The 16883-nt window shown below is 37.9% G+C and overlaps 3 protein-coding genes across 3 annotated transcripts; all 3 read right to left on the reverse strand.

The window, feature by feature from the left end:
- Positions 1 to 2582: 2582 nt before the first annotated feature.
- On the reverse strand, positions 2583 to 6467 carry LOC117636509 (3-ketoacyl-CoA thiolase 2, peroxisomal). The gene is made up of 14 exons (XM_034371050.1): positions 6166 to 6467; positions 5860 to 5936; positions 5618 to 5702; positions 5309 to 5435; positions 5128 to 5226; positions 4954 to 5021; positions 4737 to 4844; positions 4574 to 4651; positions 4347 to 4476; positions 4157 to 4253; positions 3423 to 3546; positions 3232 to 3340; positions 3070 to 3153; positions 2583 to 2978 (listed from the first exon to the last, which is right to left on the reverse strand). The coding sequence occupies exons 1-14, from the start codon at positions 6256 to 6258 to the stop codon at positions 2869 to 2871; spliced, it is 1389 nt and encodes a 462-aa protein (XP_034226941.1). The 5' UTR covers positions 6259 to 6467; the 3' UTR covers positions 2583 to 2868.
- Positions 6468 to 8275: 1808 nt separating this feature from the next.
- On the reverse strand, positions 8276 to 10207 carry LOC117638366 (putative vesicle-associated membrane protein 726). Its single transcript, XM_034373500.1, has 5 exons — positions 9932 to 10207; positions 9344 to 9485; positions 9122 to 9242; positions 8883 to 8945; positions 8276 to 8777 (listed from the first exon to the last, which is right to left on the reverse strand). Exons 1-5 carry the CDS (start codon positions 10119 to 10121, stop codon positions 8631 to 8633), a joined length of 663 nt encoding a protein of 220 aa, XP_034229391.1. The 5' UTR covers positions 10122 to 10207; the 3' UTR covers positions 8276 to 8630.
- Positions 10208 to 11765: 1558 nt separating this feature from the next.
- LOC117613551 (cellulose synthase-like protein D1) lies at positions 11766 to 16389 on the reverse strand. Its single transcript, XM_034342162.1, has 6 exons — positions 15564 to 16389; positions 14746 to 15175; positions 14109 to 14513; positions 13634 to 14009; positions 13103 to 13523; positions 11766 to 12960 (listed from the first exon to the last, which is right to left on the reverse strand). The coding sequence occupies exons 1-6, from the start codon at positions 16178 to 16180 to the stop codon at positions 12006 to 12008; spliced, it is 3204 nt and encodes a 1067-aa protein (XP_034198053.1). The 5' UTR covers positions 16181 to 16389; the 3' UTR covers positions 11766 to 12005.
- Between the last annotated feature and the right edge of the window lie 494 nt (positions 16390 to 16883).

Raw genomic sequence — 16883 nt, forward strand, 5'->3', positions numbered from 1 at the left:
TTGTGCAAGAAACCAATGTTTTGCCTCAAATGCATTAACTTTAAAGCAGTTTTGTGTGCAAGCCTTCCATGCATTAACTTATACCTCATGGATATCAGTCAGATAATCTACACCCGTTAAGAAATCTAGGTTTCTTCTCTCTCTTCATGATCCTGATAATCTAAAATTCTAATCAATATTAAGTTAAATCAGATTTCGGATCAATCTATATTGATTGACTGCCTCCATTATGTTGTTGCTAGCAAATACCACTATTTTTGGTTTTGGATCTTCCAAATCATTCCCGCAGGAGGTCCGGACCCATTTTTTTCTGATCCTTCGATAAAAAGATTCATTCTCTTCATAAAAAATAACGTGTATCCCCCCCTGTTCCGGTCATGGAATAGATGAAATAAATCAAAAAATGGATAAACTTTTTACCAATTAGATTAAAGTGGCAAAACAAAAAAAGAATAATAGTTTAATTGCTGAGAATAAGTTACTTGTTCATGTATTGATGCTTGCTTGTTCAGCAGAATTTTTTTGATGAATTGGTGGAGGCTTCTATCAATATAGAATGACTGTAGATATGATTGAAATTCCACACAACCATTACTTTAAAATCATCAGATTTGTCCCCTAATGGATCATTTATAATCTAATACGTCATGTCAAAGGCAAATAAGTGAGTGGCCAGGCCTTGCTTATAAGCATAGTCTAAAATATCGATAGTATCGACGAAATATCGAGGATATTATCGACGAAATATCGAGGATATTATCGTTTTTTCGAATCACGGATATTTTGAAACGTAGCCATGCACATATAGTATAAATATCGAGAATATCGACATCGATAATTTCGCTCACACTTCAGCAATATTTTGTTACAATATCGCTAAAACATCGATGTGATGAAGAAAAAAAAAGGGGCAAAAAAAAAAAAAAGGGGAAAAAAACACAAAGGGGATTCAAGGTGTTTCCTCTTGTAAAATTAGTCATCCTTGGTTTGCTTTGTATTGTGGCGTCCAAGTGGTAAGTTCTTTTTTCTTCTAAATATTGAGACATGGACAGGCAAGGAATGATGGACCTTACATTTTTTACTTTGACAAAGTTCACAAGATGAGGACCATGGGAGTAGGCGGGCAGGACCAGGAATTGGTGCCATAGGGAAGGACTATACTCGTAGAGAAAGGGGCAAGGCGATTTTGTCAAGTCAAGAAGGTGATTCGTTATCTATAACTTCGGACTTTGTTGGAGTGGGAGTAGTAATTATTATTATACTCATAACCAACCATTTCCCTACCCTTCATATCCCATTCCTTTTGGGAAGGATTTGAGCAGCTCATGGAAAGAATCCGAGACTCAATCTTCAAATGATTTTGCTCATGGACAACGTCAACCAATCTCGGATCCATATGGGTGACATGTTAACAATTACATGCAAAACTATTTTGGGGATTTATCATTTGATGACTACTCTTCACAATACACTTATTCNTACACATAGAGATGATACAGATAGTGAAAATTTGAACCTCATAGGAACTCTATGTGGTACTAAGTCACTTATGTATCTTACTATGCAATGTATAAAATGTAAAATATTGTAGTAAATCATTATATATAAATGATTGTGGTGTGTTTAACCTTCTTTCATTAATTACTACATATTTTCTACACTCACAGTGTTTGTTAGTTCGCTATATAATCAACTTAAATTAGTTAAATCCATCATGCAATGCATTTCCAATTTTTTGTAATAAACTAATAGATAATTGACTAAATAAGCATCCTCCAAAGTTACAATAAAACTTTTCAAGTTTTTCTTACAATTTCCGTAGTTTTTATTCATTTTTTATTGGTATCGATAATATCCCGATATTTCCATCGAAATTTCAGTATTTTTGGATTACCGATATTTCCAATATCACCGATATTTTAGACCTTGCTTATAAGTAATTTTCTATAGAAAGCCGCAAACAAGAAAATAAATAAGATGAGTCACCATAGAGAGAAGTTACCAGTCATTTACTACAGCAAATTTAGGTAATATTGATAATGATATTAGATTATCAGCTTTCAAAAACTCATGGGGCAGCATAGAGAGGAGAATTCATTTTAGATTACCAGGCAGGTGACAATTATGCTCATGTTGCCATCATCATAGTTTTTTTATTACTTACTAGTAACCAGGCAGGCAGTGTACTCGAATTCGGAATTTTTCTCTTTTAATATTGGACAGAGAATACCACCAGAGTGTGTCAGTGCGTTAACATAAAAAGACAGAGACAAGGAGAGCAAATTCTTTATTTATTTATTTCTATTCTTTTTTATTTAAGAAAACTCTATGGGAGCTATGGGAAAGTAAATGGATGGTTAGAATAGAATGAACGAAGATAGCAAATTAGCAATAGCACGTGAAGAGGTTGGAGGCATCAAAAAGAAAATATGGTCCAGAATTGATAACTAAGACGTACAAGTAACTGCTTTGTGTCTGTAATCTCGTCCATGAAGTCGCATTTTTTTGGTCTCAAAGATATAAAGCTATGACCGAAAAAATATATAAAGCAATGAAACCAATCAAGATTGAACAAGCAGGCAAACGAAAAAGGTACTGTTCAACTAAATATTTATGTGTAATGGATTGTATAATATAATTCTGGTATACAAACATTGGAGATCAAAACTGCTGATCACCAAATACATGCTATGATTTTCGATTAACCAAAATATTATTGAGAGGAATTGCAAGGATGAACAAGGATCTGGGGATTCAACTACCCAATGTAGAGAGATGAAGCAATCTTATCGCATTGCTTCACTATGATTTTCAGTCTCAGGACTCTCAATCATACATTATTGACACAAATGCAATGGGTAAGTCCTTCTACCTAGCATCCTTTGATAAATGATTGAGGGATTCGACTTTCCGAGCATTGCAGAGTTCGTCAGTGCTGTCCCCCTTTTCGAAAACAGCTGCTGCCCCCATCCCTGTGCCTGCATTTTCCATATAAGATCCATTACCAACATTTTCAATGGGCAGTATCAATGTTTGTGTGCACACAAGAGGGGGGAAATAAAGGTTTACCTATGCACATAGAGATCACTCCAAAGCGGCAGTCCTTCCCACGACGCTTCATCTCATGCAATAGAGTCGCAACCGCACGCGCACCTGCAACAATCAAATGAGATTTCAATACACACCAAAAAACAGAGTGGTACAGTCAATGCTAAGTAGAAAATATAATACCTGTTGCACCAAGTGGATGCCCAATGGCAAGTGCACCTCCATTCACATTGATCTTTTCTGGATCAAGTCCCAACTTGTTACGGCAATATACATATTGGGATGCAAAAGCCTGCACAGTTGAGCATTTTCTATGTCATTTTATATTCAAAGGGCTTAAAATCATATGTAGAAACTTAACTGCAATTTAAGACCTCATTTATCTCAAAAAGATCAATATCATCAAGCTCTAAACCAGCAGCCTTGACTGCAGCTGGAATTGCAACAGCTGGACCAACACCCATGATGGCTGGATCCACACCAACAGCAGAGAAACTCCTGCACAATGAAGAAGAGGGCAATATTTATAACATTCAAACACTGTGTCAGATATTTCAGATTAGCCTGGGAGGCAACACATTAAACAGATGATAACATCAAGGAAAATATTGAGAAAACTTCATTCTCTTTGCCAACTATGATACCACACTACAAGGTCGCAAGTACAGAGGAATTGTAGATCCCATGTCAATAGGGAAACCCCGAAATGCTACGATCCTTTTGATCATCGGCTTTCTTTTTTTGGTCCATAGATCCTTTTGATTTGCTTAAAGTGAAAGAAACTTATTCTATTGCACAAGTTACAAAAACCCGAGTAATATAGTATACCAAAGAAAAATTGATCGTCTGAACATCATGGTTCAAAGCCTTGGAGTAGATATTAGGAAGCAAGTTTATAAAGCATGCTGGTAGCAATAAACAAATGAACCCCAAGGTGTTCATCAGAGGCATGGACAAGTTTCTGGATACTGTGGCCTACAAAAATAAGTCTTCTGAGCATACATGTTGAAAAACCACGGGAATATTGGAATCGACAAATCTGTAGCCTGCCATGACAAAATCAATTCCCTCCTGTCAAATAGATGCACGACATCAAGGAGTTGAATACCTGAATACACCAAGAATTGGCAATCCTTTTCGCTCAGCAATACTTCTCTTCATCAAGAGAACAGCTCCAGCACCATCACTAACTTGACTAGAGTTACCTAAACGGATGCACCGAATATGAAATGAAATGGATTCAATAATGCGATACTGTATTTTAGAAAAGGAAATGATGCAACGTCAGAAAAACATACCAGCAGTGGTGCTCCCATCTTTCTTAAACACAGGCTTCAACTTTGCCAGGTCTGCCAATGTTGTGTTCCGAATCCCATCATCAACAGAGATTGTAACAGGTTTCTCCTCACCAGATTTTGGGTCAACAATCTATTTTAATTCAATGAAATCAGCAATACATAACATGCCCTTGCACGCGTGCATGCAAACATTATCTGCCAAATCTACAATCAAATTTTTAGATTACCTTGGTCGCCACAGGGATGATTTCATCTTTAAATTTACCAGTGGCAGTAGCAGCAGCTGCCTTCCTATGAGAGTCGACCTACCAACATATAATTAACAAAATCACTAACATAGACAAACCAGAGTACAATTTAGTACCAGACTGACAGATTAATCCAACTTACAGCAGCTTGATCTTGCTCCTGCCTAGAAACACCAAAGCGATGCGCAACATTTTCTGAGGTGACTCCCATAGGAAGAAGGCAATTCTGGGCCTGTTCAAAGATCTTCACCTGACCACAGTGCAAATTTTCGGTAGACTTTTAGAACCCTGTCAAAAATAGCATTTCTGCAAGAAAATATGTTTCTAAAAGGAAAAACATGTGCCACAAGAATGTATACTTTAGGATTAACTGATCCTTCCCATGCCATTGGATTTGCGGTCATGGATTCCAACCCAGCTCCAATTCCTATATGAAATAATCCGAGAAAAAAGGAAATTAAAGCTAAGGATACTTGTCTGAAGTGAACTAGTTCTGAGACGATTTTTTTAAAAAAACATCGACAAACACTGACCAATATCATAAAATCCTGCTCTTATAGATGCAGCTACATCAGCAACTGCCTGAAGCCCAGATGAACATTGTCTGTTCACAGTTCTAATTGGCACAGTTTCTGCACATTACAGCCATCATGTGGATGAATAACAAACCACGACATACTCAAGGATCATTAAATTTTCTAGAGGAGTACATACCAGGGAAGCCAGCATAAAAGGCAGCCATCCTGCATTCACTAGCTCTTTGAGATCCTGGAGCTAACACCGTACCCACAACAATATCCCCAACCTCACTTGGGTTGAGATTGGATTTCTCTATAACCGCCTATAGCAAGGCAATCATCGTTTGAGTGAGAAAGAAATAGTTATTTTTATCAGTTGAAGATACAAATAGTTTATGAGATAGTATATAAAATAAACAAACAAAGAAAAAGCTTTAGAATTTATTTCCACCAAACTTCACTAGAACCAAAGCAAAGCGAAAATTACGAAACTGGTATAACCAACCTTCAAAACAGGTGCAAGAAGATCATCAGCATGAGTATCTTTGAAGCCCCCACGTTTAGCCTTGCAAATTGGAGTTCGATAAGCACTGCAAGACACCAAAATAATATATATATATATATATATATATATTTTTAAACTCAAACTTACTATAAAAGCACAATTAACAAATATCAAAGGCTTGATGTAAATACACAAAATTGAAATGAACTGAGGAGCATCATTTGCAAAACGAAACAACTTACGCTACGATGACCACATCATCGCCAAAGACATTTGTCCTTGCATATGCAGCGCTATCCCCAGCCACACACGCCGATGCCTGATACCCAATACACAAATCTCATTAAAAATGAGGAATTGAGACCAAATATACAAAATTGAAACAACCAGTGACTCGAAAAAGAGAGAAAGCAATTGCTTTTCAGCCTTTGAGAGATTGAATTGAGCTCGAGTTCAATCGAGATCGGATGGTTGTTTTTCAAAGCGACTGAAAGCAAATCTTTAAAATATTTCAATCAAATGAGTAAGAAGAAGAAGGAGAGGCTTACGGAGAGAGAAGAAGAGTCGGTGCCATGAAGAGAAGAGGAAGAAGGTCGAAGGTGGTCGAACAGAACTCGTTGCCTGTTGAACGCTTTCTCCATTTTGGTGTGTACGTGTGAAACCCAGAAATTGGAAATTGGATGGGACGCTAAGACAAGCAAATGAAGAGTGCGTGTGGGATTTTAAATATATATATATATAGAGAGAGAGATAGAGAAAGAGAGAGAGTAGGCCGCCTCGGTCCTCGGGCTGGGCGGTTAGATCTGTCTCAGACTCTCTCAGCTAATACAAACGAAGACGACTCAATTTTACAAAATTATGAAATGGATTTTTCTTCTTTTATCTTTTATCTTATCTTTTTATATTTTTTTAGTTTTGTTTTTCGCTCCATGATCAGGCGTCACCTCTCCAACTTCAAAGTAGGCTTTACGGGTGCGTTTCTCTTCCACTCTCGCCTTCCTCGCGTGCTTTGTCCTTTCCAAATTCTTTTAATGTATTTTCCTTATATAATGTATTTTCCTTATTTGGGACCTTAAAAGAATGAATTCAATTCAAACATATGTTTTATTAAAATGGCAAACGTTTTGAACTCATGCAAGAAATTTTTGATCAGACCATGAGTCCATGACACTGCTATTTATATAATAAAATTACCATTATTATAAGACGTATATATATTTTTAATATTATATAATAAAATATAAACTTGTTGTTTAACATATTATAACAATACATGAATCGTTACATTACAAAGTAAGTCTAGAATTTGCAATTATTCCACTAACATCTATTAACTGCATTTCAAAATTCAGGAGTAAGACTGAAATTTGAGAAAACAAGATAATGAAGAGAAAAAACTACTTTCCAAATTAATGATCAAATGAGAGTATTAAGAAAAAGGATGAATGGATGAGTAACATTTAATTCAGATTTTTATGTTATTTATAATTATTAGGCTTAATTGAGAAGATAAATTGTCGAGAGCGATGTTCACAATTCATTTTGCATTTTAAAAATTTAAGATGAAGATTAAAGTGATGAGTAAATATATTTTCAAAGAAAAAATTAATTAATTTTGTATGTGAAGAAGAAGAAGAAGAAATGAAGCAACTAGTACAATACATACAATAGCAAACACGCGGTTTGGAGGGACGTGGTGTGTTTGGCGTGTAATGTGAAAGCAAAGAGAGACATAGAAATGCGTGCCCGCTTGGGTAAATGGAAAGATTGCATTCATTATCATGCTTTGTTTGATAGCAATCCTTGTACAAACAGACAGTAGAAGATTACAGTTTCATGGCAAATAGTCATCCAAACACGCAGGCAGCCAAGCCCCCTCCACTCCAAAAATATATAACAGGAAGATGATAACATTCGCAATCCATTGGGTTGTGTCAATGTATTAAATAAATGGATTGGGATGAATTGTTATTTAGGTTAACCTATTACCTCTTCCAACCCTTTTAACTGCTTAGCATATTTAACTATTGAAACTTCAAAAACTATTTAGCATATTTAATCTATTAAATGTTAATAATTTATCAATAATGTTACTCATATATAATTATATGGAAATTGATTGGCTCTTCAAAATATGAAGGATCATAATCGTGTTTTAGTGGGTTGATATGAATTTTTCATTATTTGAGTTCACTGGCATAAATTTCCTCGAGTCATTTTATCGAGAATGGCCATAGGCAAGGTGACAGTCATGAATGTCTCTCTAAATCTTTATTTGTTATGAATTACTTATTTTCTTCTTTTATCTTATGTGACAAAAAGAAAACTAAAAGAAAAACTTGGAGAAAGAGAGATTACAATGATAATGATAATGATAGTGGGAAAGTTTGGATCTCTATGATAAGTATTTGAAGACATATAAAATTGAGAGAAGAAGGCTGGAGAGCTCTATGACTTTTCTTTACTTTCAAGTTTATAACTCACACTCCAAAGCAAAGTCTACCGCTTAATAATGAAGTCTTTAAAAATCCATGAGATTTTGAGCACCAAAAACTGTGTAGCCCCGTGATTTTTATGGATTTGTTTTTCTAAAAAAACAGACTTTAAAACTCCTAGTTATAAATACCACAATAGTTTCAAACAGATTCTCCAAGAGAAGCAAGCAAATAAGGGAATAGATTTTAATAGCATTCCGAAAGGGCATGCTGATTTACAATCATCCAAGCATTCCTCCATTACATCTTAAGCTAATTAAGGATCCATTACAATACATGGAGCACATATATGATAGTGATTGATTTTATCTACCCTAGACAAGACTAGGTCAAATATATAAACTATACAACAACCAATGCGAAAAAAAACATACAAAACCTCCCCCCACCCCATCCTAAAATGGCTAGCAAAACAGGACGGGCATAACCTAACAAGGTAAGCAACTCAAAGAGATAGAGCAATTTACCAATGCCGCATGACAGCACGAAAGCGTCCATGGACATATAACGATGCAAACTTAGGTACACTTAAAACCATGGCAGATTGACAAAAATATCACAAAGCCTATGAGAATGATGATCCCCACAACAATCAATTTTATCTTCATATTCTGAAACCACATCTTCCTTTTCATTTTTGTTCCCTGTGTCCTGAAATCTTGGGCCTACAACACAAACACACCATTGTTTTCAACATATAAAAACGCCATATCAACATTAAAAAAGAGGAAAGGAATAAACTAAAGATAAGTTATGCTTCTTCGACTAACCTGGGAGCGAAGATTATCAGTTTTGTCCACCAACAGCTCAATCTTCTCACCGCGGTCAAGAACCTGCAACAGATGAATTTCTATGACTAAAAATGGATGACATATTTGCCTACTTGGAATCAGAATGAAAAGGAATTGGAATGAGAAATTCAGAATGGGAATTGAGTTGTTCCTATTAGTAATGTTTACTAACTTTCAGGAATCAAAACCACAACCACACCCTTATTCAAAACACCGACCTTCTCAATATTGTCCATCATAACACCCTTGACCTCAGTAACCTGAGCCTTCACTTTTGCAAGCTTGTTGATCTCTTCAGGATGATCCACACAGTACTTCATGTGATCCTTCAGTTTAGGTCTAAAACATCCATATAAGTGTTAAGCAAAGCATATTCATGAAGAAGAAAAAAAAGGCGAACAATATTCATCGCCATGAAAAGGACATCATAAGATGAATACCCAAACTCTCTGTTCAGTCCATTGGCAACAGCAGTTCCAGCTTTCCCACCAGCATATCTTTTGTTGAAATCGTCCTTGACTCTCTCCAGATAGGCAATTGGAATTTGCCTGCCAGCAGATTCAGATGCAACTACGCAGTAAGCTGCAGAATCCAAAACAAAGACATTTAAAAACCAATCCTTACAATTTACAAACAAGGATTATCAACTCAAATTGCAGAGTTGGAAATTGCTTCAATCAAATCAAATGCACAATGTTTTTTTTTTTGTTCATATGCAAAATTGACTAAGAAAACAATACTGCAATTAAAAAAACGCAGCCGCAATCCAACAATCATCTCATGAATCTTAATCACCCAATCTTGAATGCATACCATGCAACCATATAGTTACAAAATATTTGCTTCAAAAAGAATCAACGCAATCAGCGTTTTCATAATCATAGATACATATACATATGATCTTCATTCCAACAAAAGCAAATTACAAAACGCATGGATCAAAGCCAACGATAATGAACAAATCTAAGAGAAGAATCAGACATTGGTAAGAAAGATTTGAAGGGCATGTAAATGCATGGGGGACTCACTGAAACCGTTTTCGACGAGGTAATTGAAGGTGTGGCCATCGCAATTGTAGGTGAACTTGTTGTTGGAGGAAGGAAGCTTCTGAAGGCATTGAGAGGCAATGGAGGTGAAATTGCCGGTGAACTCTGTGTACTCGGCGAGAATCACACTGCCTCGAGCGACGAAGCTGTAGATCAGAGATTGTTGCCCCATCTCAATTCCAATATAAACAAACCCTAACCCTAATCCGAATGGGAATGTGAATTTACTCACAGAGAGAGAGAGAGAGAGAGAGACGTTATGGAAGAACGAAAATGCTGAATTTACGCAGGGAGAAAGAGCTATATACTTTTTTCTTTTTCTTTCAAGTGTGTGTGTTTGTTTGTTTATTTATTTTTTCTTTTCTTTTCTCATTTTTATTTTGAATTTAATTTCGTGGAATGGAATGGAATGGAACACGAGATGTGATGAAGTATTATTTTGTGCTTTGGAATTTCACAGTTACACGTAAAGTGTGTCATGTACGAGTTTCTTTATTAAAAAAATAGACAAAAATAAATAAATAAAATATTGTTTTGAACGGAAATGAAGGGTGCATAGACCAAGGCGGGAAGCCCCCCAAATAAGGCTGTCCTGCTCCTCCGCTTCTCACTGGTAGCGGTCGCAACAAATGTCTCAACCTTCACTCATTTGTAAAAATAGCAAACATTCCATCTTCTTTTTTCTTTTTCCTTTTTAATCTCTCTCCTTTCCTATCCTGTTCCCATTTTATCAACGAGAACATAGAATATTTGCTTGGTTATATATACAACGAGAAATCACCGAACCAAACCGATCACTAAATGAATTAATTTGATTTAATTAACCTAAATCAAATAAAACCGGACTGCACCCATCCCTACTTTCCCTATCATAATTAGGTGCATAATTAAAAATGATTTTTGCCCACATTTATCTTGTAATCAATTTGTGTGCATTTGATTTGACAGAGGGATGCAACAAAGGAAACCAGAATTTTTAGGGTCAGAAATTAATTAGGAGACTGCTATCTGCTAGAGCTGATGAGGGAGGAGTGAGGCATATGCCGTGAACATTGGAAACTCAGAAAACATGTCTCAAATGGGAGGCAGTCAAATCCCAGTACTTGCTAGTGTTTCAAACTTGGCTTCTAAAACTAAACCGTCCTAGATGTATGAGAAGGTAATGTTTATTCTTTTACGTCTTTCTCTTATAGAAATCACCAAAGTTGGATATTGATGAAGTGAGACCTAATTCATATGAAGATAGAACAACAAGTGCCCTTTCTCTTCTTTTATTATTGTCATCCTTTTCTCTCTCGAGTTCTTCTTGAATGACATCTCTTTGATTGCGTCCAATTTCTTCGTCACTTGAATGCAGATGTTGCATGTTATTAGCTATGTTCATGCATCTATATACTGCAGGCAGGGCAGTTGAGTTACTCTCTTGTTGCATTTTATGTTCCTTTTTTGACTCTCTTGATTACCTCTACTCACCTATAGGACGTTAAAACTCCCAACACTTTTCCTGCTGAATGAATCGAAGTAGCCAAGTTATCATTTTCCTAAAGGTTACTAGGAACAGAGACGACGTTCTTTTCGAATGTTCAAAAGAATTTATGATATGTTAAATTAATGGTTTTACCAAGCGTCAATGGTTCTTCACCCACTAAGAAAGTACAGGTAAAGTAGCAAGGAGAAAAAAGAAATGAAGGATTGAAAAGGGTAAGCATCTGAAGATGAACTTCCAGCATAATGTGCAAATGAAATATTTGACCCCCTTTCCCTGGAGAGTGGGGAAGGAAAAGGAAAAGGAAAAAGAAACTTAAGTCAGGAAATATAGGATTTTTGTCAAGTCTAAACATCAGAGATTTGTACCTTATATTAATGTTGGAAAATTTATTTACAGAGATTTGTAGGAATAATTATCTAACACCATAGTAGCTGTACTTATAATAGACTTATAGTACATTTGTCATGGCACCAAGCAATGGATGCCACCTGAAGTTCGAAAGTTTTTTCTTCGAATTCAACCTGAAAATTCTTGACATTAGTTTGTATAACCTTAATTTTGTTATCATCATATCTGCATGCCTTGATTGTTGAGGTTGACACCATTTGGAGGATTGATTACTATCCAAAGCAAAGATATTATGATTGCAAGCAGCCCTGCCCAGACATATACAATAGTAGGTATCCTTCCTCTCCTTCCCATCAAGCCTTTCATAAATGGGTACATGTGAGCCAACACCCAGAAACTGAAGAAAAGTCCTCCGAGTAGCTTATTCCATTGGGGTATCACTTCGTATAAGGTCCTTGAGATTCCGATGACCATTGCAATAATATTGATAATTATGATTGTCAGAGGCATTAAGAAAAGACTTGTCCATTTGACAACGTAGAGGTCAGCGTAAATGTCTTCTTCGTCTTCAGCTGTAGACTTGGAGGTTAAGGTGAAGTGAATTTCGATACCGGCTACAACTTTGAGGAGACCCTGGATGACAGCTACAAGGTGAGCACTTGTTCCACCAATGAGCCAAAATTGCTCATTACGCCACCATTCCTCAAGGCCAATGCCTGACCATCTCACTTCAAGTAGGGAGAGCAGACAGAGACAGACAGTGATGATAAGGAGGTAGATAAGGAAGGGGACACTTAGGCCTGCAACTATGAATTGACCTGTGAAGAGGCAGAGTGCAGGGAGGAAACAGTAAACAACCAGAAAGATGGATGTGAAGGGATAAATGCCGACGTTGAGGTATGCAATACGCTGTAGAAACTTGAGGCGCCGGCATGCAAGAAATGCATTGTTCCTGGAGTAGAAAATTTCCACTGAACCAGTGGCCCATCGGAGCACCTGGTGCAATCTGTCTGTGAGGTTGATAGGTGCAGTGCCACGGAATGCATCACGCTTCGTGATGCAATACACTGACCGCCAACCACGATTGTGCATTCTGTAACCTGTCACCACATCCTCTGTTACTGATCCATAGATCCAACCTATCCTGTCTCCCCATTCGGTCTTGTCCTCGTACCTGTGTGTGCAAACATAAACTAATTAACCCAAATGATCACAGTGTTTTGCAAAACAAGGAAGAGTCTACTTAACTGGTCTAGAACTAGAAAAGTGCTTCTTTCAACTGGTTTATATGCATATATAGATTATGTACCACTTACCAGCAGGAAATGACAGCAACTGCTTCAGCAACAGTTGGGGCATCGAGTGGGGGACGTGGTTCGAGCAGAGCGCCGGGAGGGCGGCCATTCTTGACAGAGGCGTGATCAGCAAGAGGACGTCCGTGATACTCAGCAACGCCTATGGAATCAGTGAACATTTGTGAATTTCCAAACTTCTTGGGAAGGCCTAAGTCAGGGTGAGTCGCCAGAGGTTGTTTTTCTGAGTCGGGTAGATCTGGATCAGCCTCTAACTGCGCCTCAATCTCATGGTAATTTGGAGCTGGGGCTTTGATCGTCCCAAACATTCCTAAGTACTCATTTGCCCTTGGCGGGTGGAACCCGTACAGTGCAAAACGCCTGAACATGCACCCAGTTCCCACATACACTGGGCCTTGGAGACCATCCAGGGCTCTCATATTTCCTGTTGTTTTACAATTATATCCAAGCAGTGTCATCACTTTCAATTTCAGTTTAGCTATATATCAAATTCAATTAATTAGCCAAAGTCACGCATGCATGATCAAACATTACCATCAAAGAAGACTGTGTTATGATTTGCATAACGGTCAGATGGATCGATCCCTTCAAATCTCTGAGGGAATTGTATGTAGCAAATCCTGTCTCCACCCCGGTCCATCATGAAGCACATTCCTTCCCTTATAGCCATAGAGTTATAGATATAATGGTCACAATCCAAGTTAAGTATGAAGGGACCATTAGACAATATTGCTGACGCTCGGACCATGGCATTCATGGCTCCTGCCTTCTTGTTGTGGTCATATCCAGGTCGCTTCTCTCGCGAAACATATGCAAACATTGGGACTCGAATGTCCACCCCTGTGAAGTCTAATTTTTTCTCATCAGGAAAACCCATTACAGCCTCCATCTCTGGGACCTTACTCATAACCTGCATGTATGTTCACGATTATATTTGAGGTTCAAATTTTTAGGACTTGTTTTAGAGATATACATACTTATATACAGGGTATTGTTATATATCCATCACCTGTAAGATCCCAGCATGGTCTCCTTTTTTGTGATCGGCGCAAGGTTCGAGCCATGTTCCTGGCCAATGTGTCCCGTCAGCCATCCACGTTGCCTTAGTAACATTGCTTGCCTCACCATCCGCCGCTGGCTCCGCGTCATCTCCACCTCCACCAATACTTCTCTCCTTGGAAAGCTTCCTTTCATTCACGTCCTCTTTAGAGTTATACATTTCACTTCGCTTGCGGATAACATCAGGAAGACCATTGATCCTAACTTTAAATTCATCATATTCTCTCTTGATCCAACGGCGATCCTTGACAAAATCAGGCCGCTTCTTGTTCTTGGTGGGGTCAACTTTGCTGTTAAAGTAGCTGTCTGGATTCCTAGGCTCAATTTCATGTTTTCGGCAAAAGGGTACCCAAACCTGCAGTGCATATGAATGTATGTATGTATATTTGGACAATATATAGCTAGAACTAATTAACTGACAGGAATCAAATTAATTCAATTAGCATGACTACTTATTTATGTTTTTTTTTTCTTCTTGTGAGGATAGCATGATTATTTTTTGGATAAGAAATTTACTTGCATGACAAGTTTCATGTCATTATTTAATTTTTTACCACCACTAATGAATATTGCAATATTGAACCAACCTCAGCAAAGTTAACAGCCTCGGCCATGGCCTCAAAGGTGAGAATGGCACCACCATCATCTGAAATGTAGCATGAAAGCTTTTCCACGGGATATTGAGCGGCAAGGACGGAAAGAATGGTATTGCCAGTGACAAGAGGCGGTTCCTTCTCAGCGTCGGCAGTGGAGATGAAGACATCAACACCAGGGAGGTCAGAGCGCCCAGTAGGGTTGGTGGGAGAAGGTTGCTCAAACTTGTCACGTAGAGCATCCAAGTCCGTGGCACGATTTATGGGGTTCTGCTTGGGAAGAATGTCTAAAAGCCATGAGAATGCAAACCAAATCTCACAAACTATGGACATGCCCCATAGCCACATTGCATCAGGGTTTGGATTTTGGACTCGCCATAGTAGGAAAAGGAACAGTACTATCAAACGGATGACCACAAGTAACCTGCATAGATGTACAAATTAAATATGCTGGACCTGCTAATGCCTTGGCTCCTCATGGAAATGATTGTTTCTTCTCTTAGTTGGTGGGAAGGCATTCTGTCTCTCATTTTGTTGTTTCTTTCTGTAGTCGGATCTTTTGGGAATACGCAATTATTACAAAGCCATATTTGGGGAGGGAATTGTAAACGAAACCTGGGATGCTCTTAACTACTTGAGCTACAATTTTGTTACTTTCTTATCTTATTTTTAATCCCCTTGACTTTGTATTTTTTGTGAGATTTAATAGAGAACAAATGCACATAAACGTATTTATATTCATTAATTAATGGACACAATAATTGAATTGTTTAATTGTTAAGGAGCTAGTTATTGATGAAGCAGGTAGGTACCTGTAAGGGCTAAGAATAGCAGGGGGGATTTTAACCTTCCTGGTGAGTGGCTTCCATGGTTTGTCAATAAAATCCTGCATGCTCATTTCGACTTCCGGTCCATACTTGTTCTCTTGCTTCTCTGACCAATATGCGTTTCCAATGCCATACGTTCCTTTGGTCTCAAACAACCAACGATTATGATCAAAGTCCCCAGTTTGGCTTCTCAACAGTATTGATTTGTTATTAGATGAGTTCATCACTGACATTCTCCTATCCGCCTTTGCAGCTTCACTATCACCCCCACCATCATCGTCGACCCCTCGCCTAGACTCCGCTCCAAACCGTGATGGCCCATATGGCCCAGGACCATCAGTTTTTGAATCCGAGGCCGTTCCTGCACCTGATGACCCAGCCATTGGCTGGTTGTCGGGTGTAGGGGGCATCATCACGGTGTAATTGATGTAGTCATTTTCACCCGAGAATTCCCCGCTCATGTCCAAATCGTCGTCCCGAGACAAGCTCATCACACGCCCACTGGACGTGCGGCGGGCAAATTTGACCCCCTGCGGTGGACGGCCTGCAGATGAGGGTGAGGACGACATTGTTTTCTTTGATGAGTTTGATGAAGTTGCCATATCTGTGCTGTTGATGTTGTGATGCTTTTCCGATTGTATTTTAGCTACAAGACCCAAATAATCACATTTAACAATAACGGATTACTTGCGGCGCACGTAAAAATAACAAGTAGGGAATAATTCCATGTGGGGGAGACGGAGGCGAGAAGATGAAATGGAAGTGGAAAGTACGGAGAAGGAATTGGATATGTTGAATCACTGGTTGAAGGAAAGGCCAAATATGGTTGATAAGTTGAATGGTCCGCAATTTGCTTCTGTTTTTAGCGTTTTTCTCTGCACCGGATGTCACTCCCTTGTTTCAATCTCAATCTCATAGTTTATCAATACGCGTACACGTTTAAGTTTTAACAATGTTCTTTTTTAATTTCACCTTTCGGTTGTACATCGATCTGTCGGGAAAGTCGAAAGTCTCCCGCAAGCGTCCTTAATAAATATTTTTTATCCTGCATTAATTAATTAAGAAAAGATAACAAGAGACTAATAGCTCAAGTGATTAAGAGCATTTATCTCTGCATTCTAGGTCGTAAGTTGAATTCCCCATCACCAATATTGCTTGTATAAAAAATAATAACAAATAAGGTCAAAACTATAAAGAAACAATCCCACAAATTAAAATTTTGAAAGACTCCCTGCAGTTCTCACCAAGTCCACTAACCACGTTTTTATCAAAAAAAAACATCCCTGAATAGTTGGAAAAAAAAAA

Source organism: Prunus dulcis, chromosome 1, assembly GCF_902201215.1.
Source record: "Prunus dulcis chromosome 1, ALMONDv2, whole genome shotgun sequence".
Taxonomy (NCBI): Eukaryota; Viridiplantae; Streptophyta; class Magnoliopsida; order Rosales; family Rosaceae; genus Prunus; species Prunus dulcis.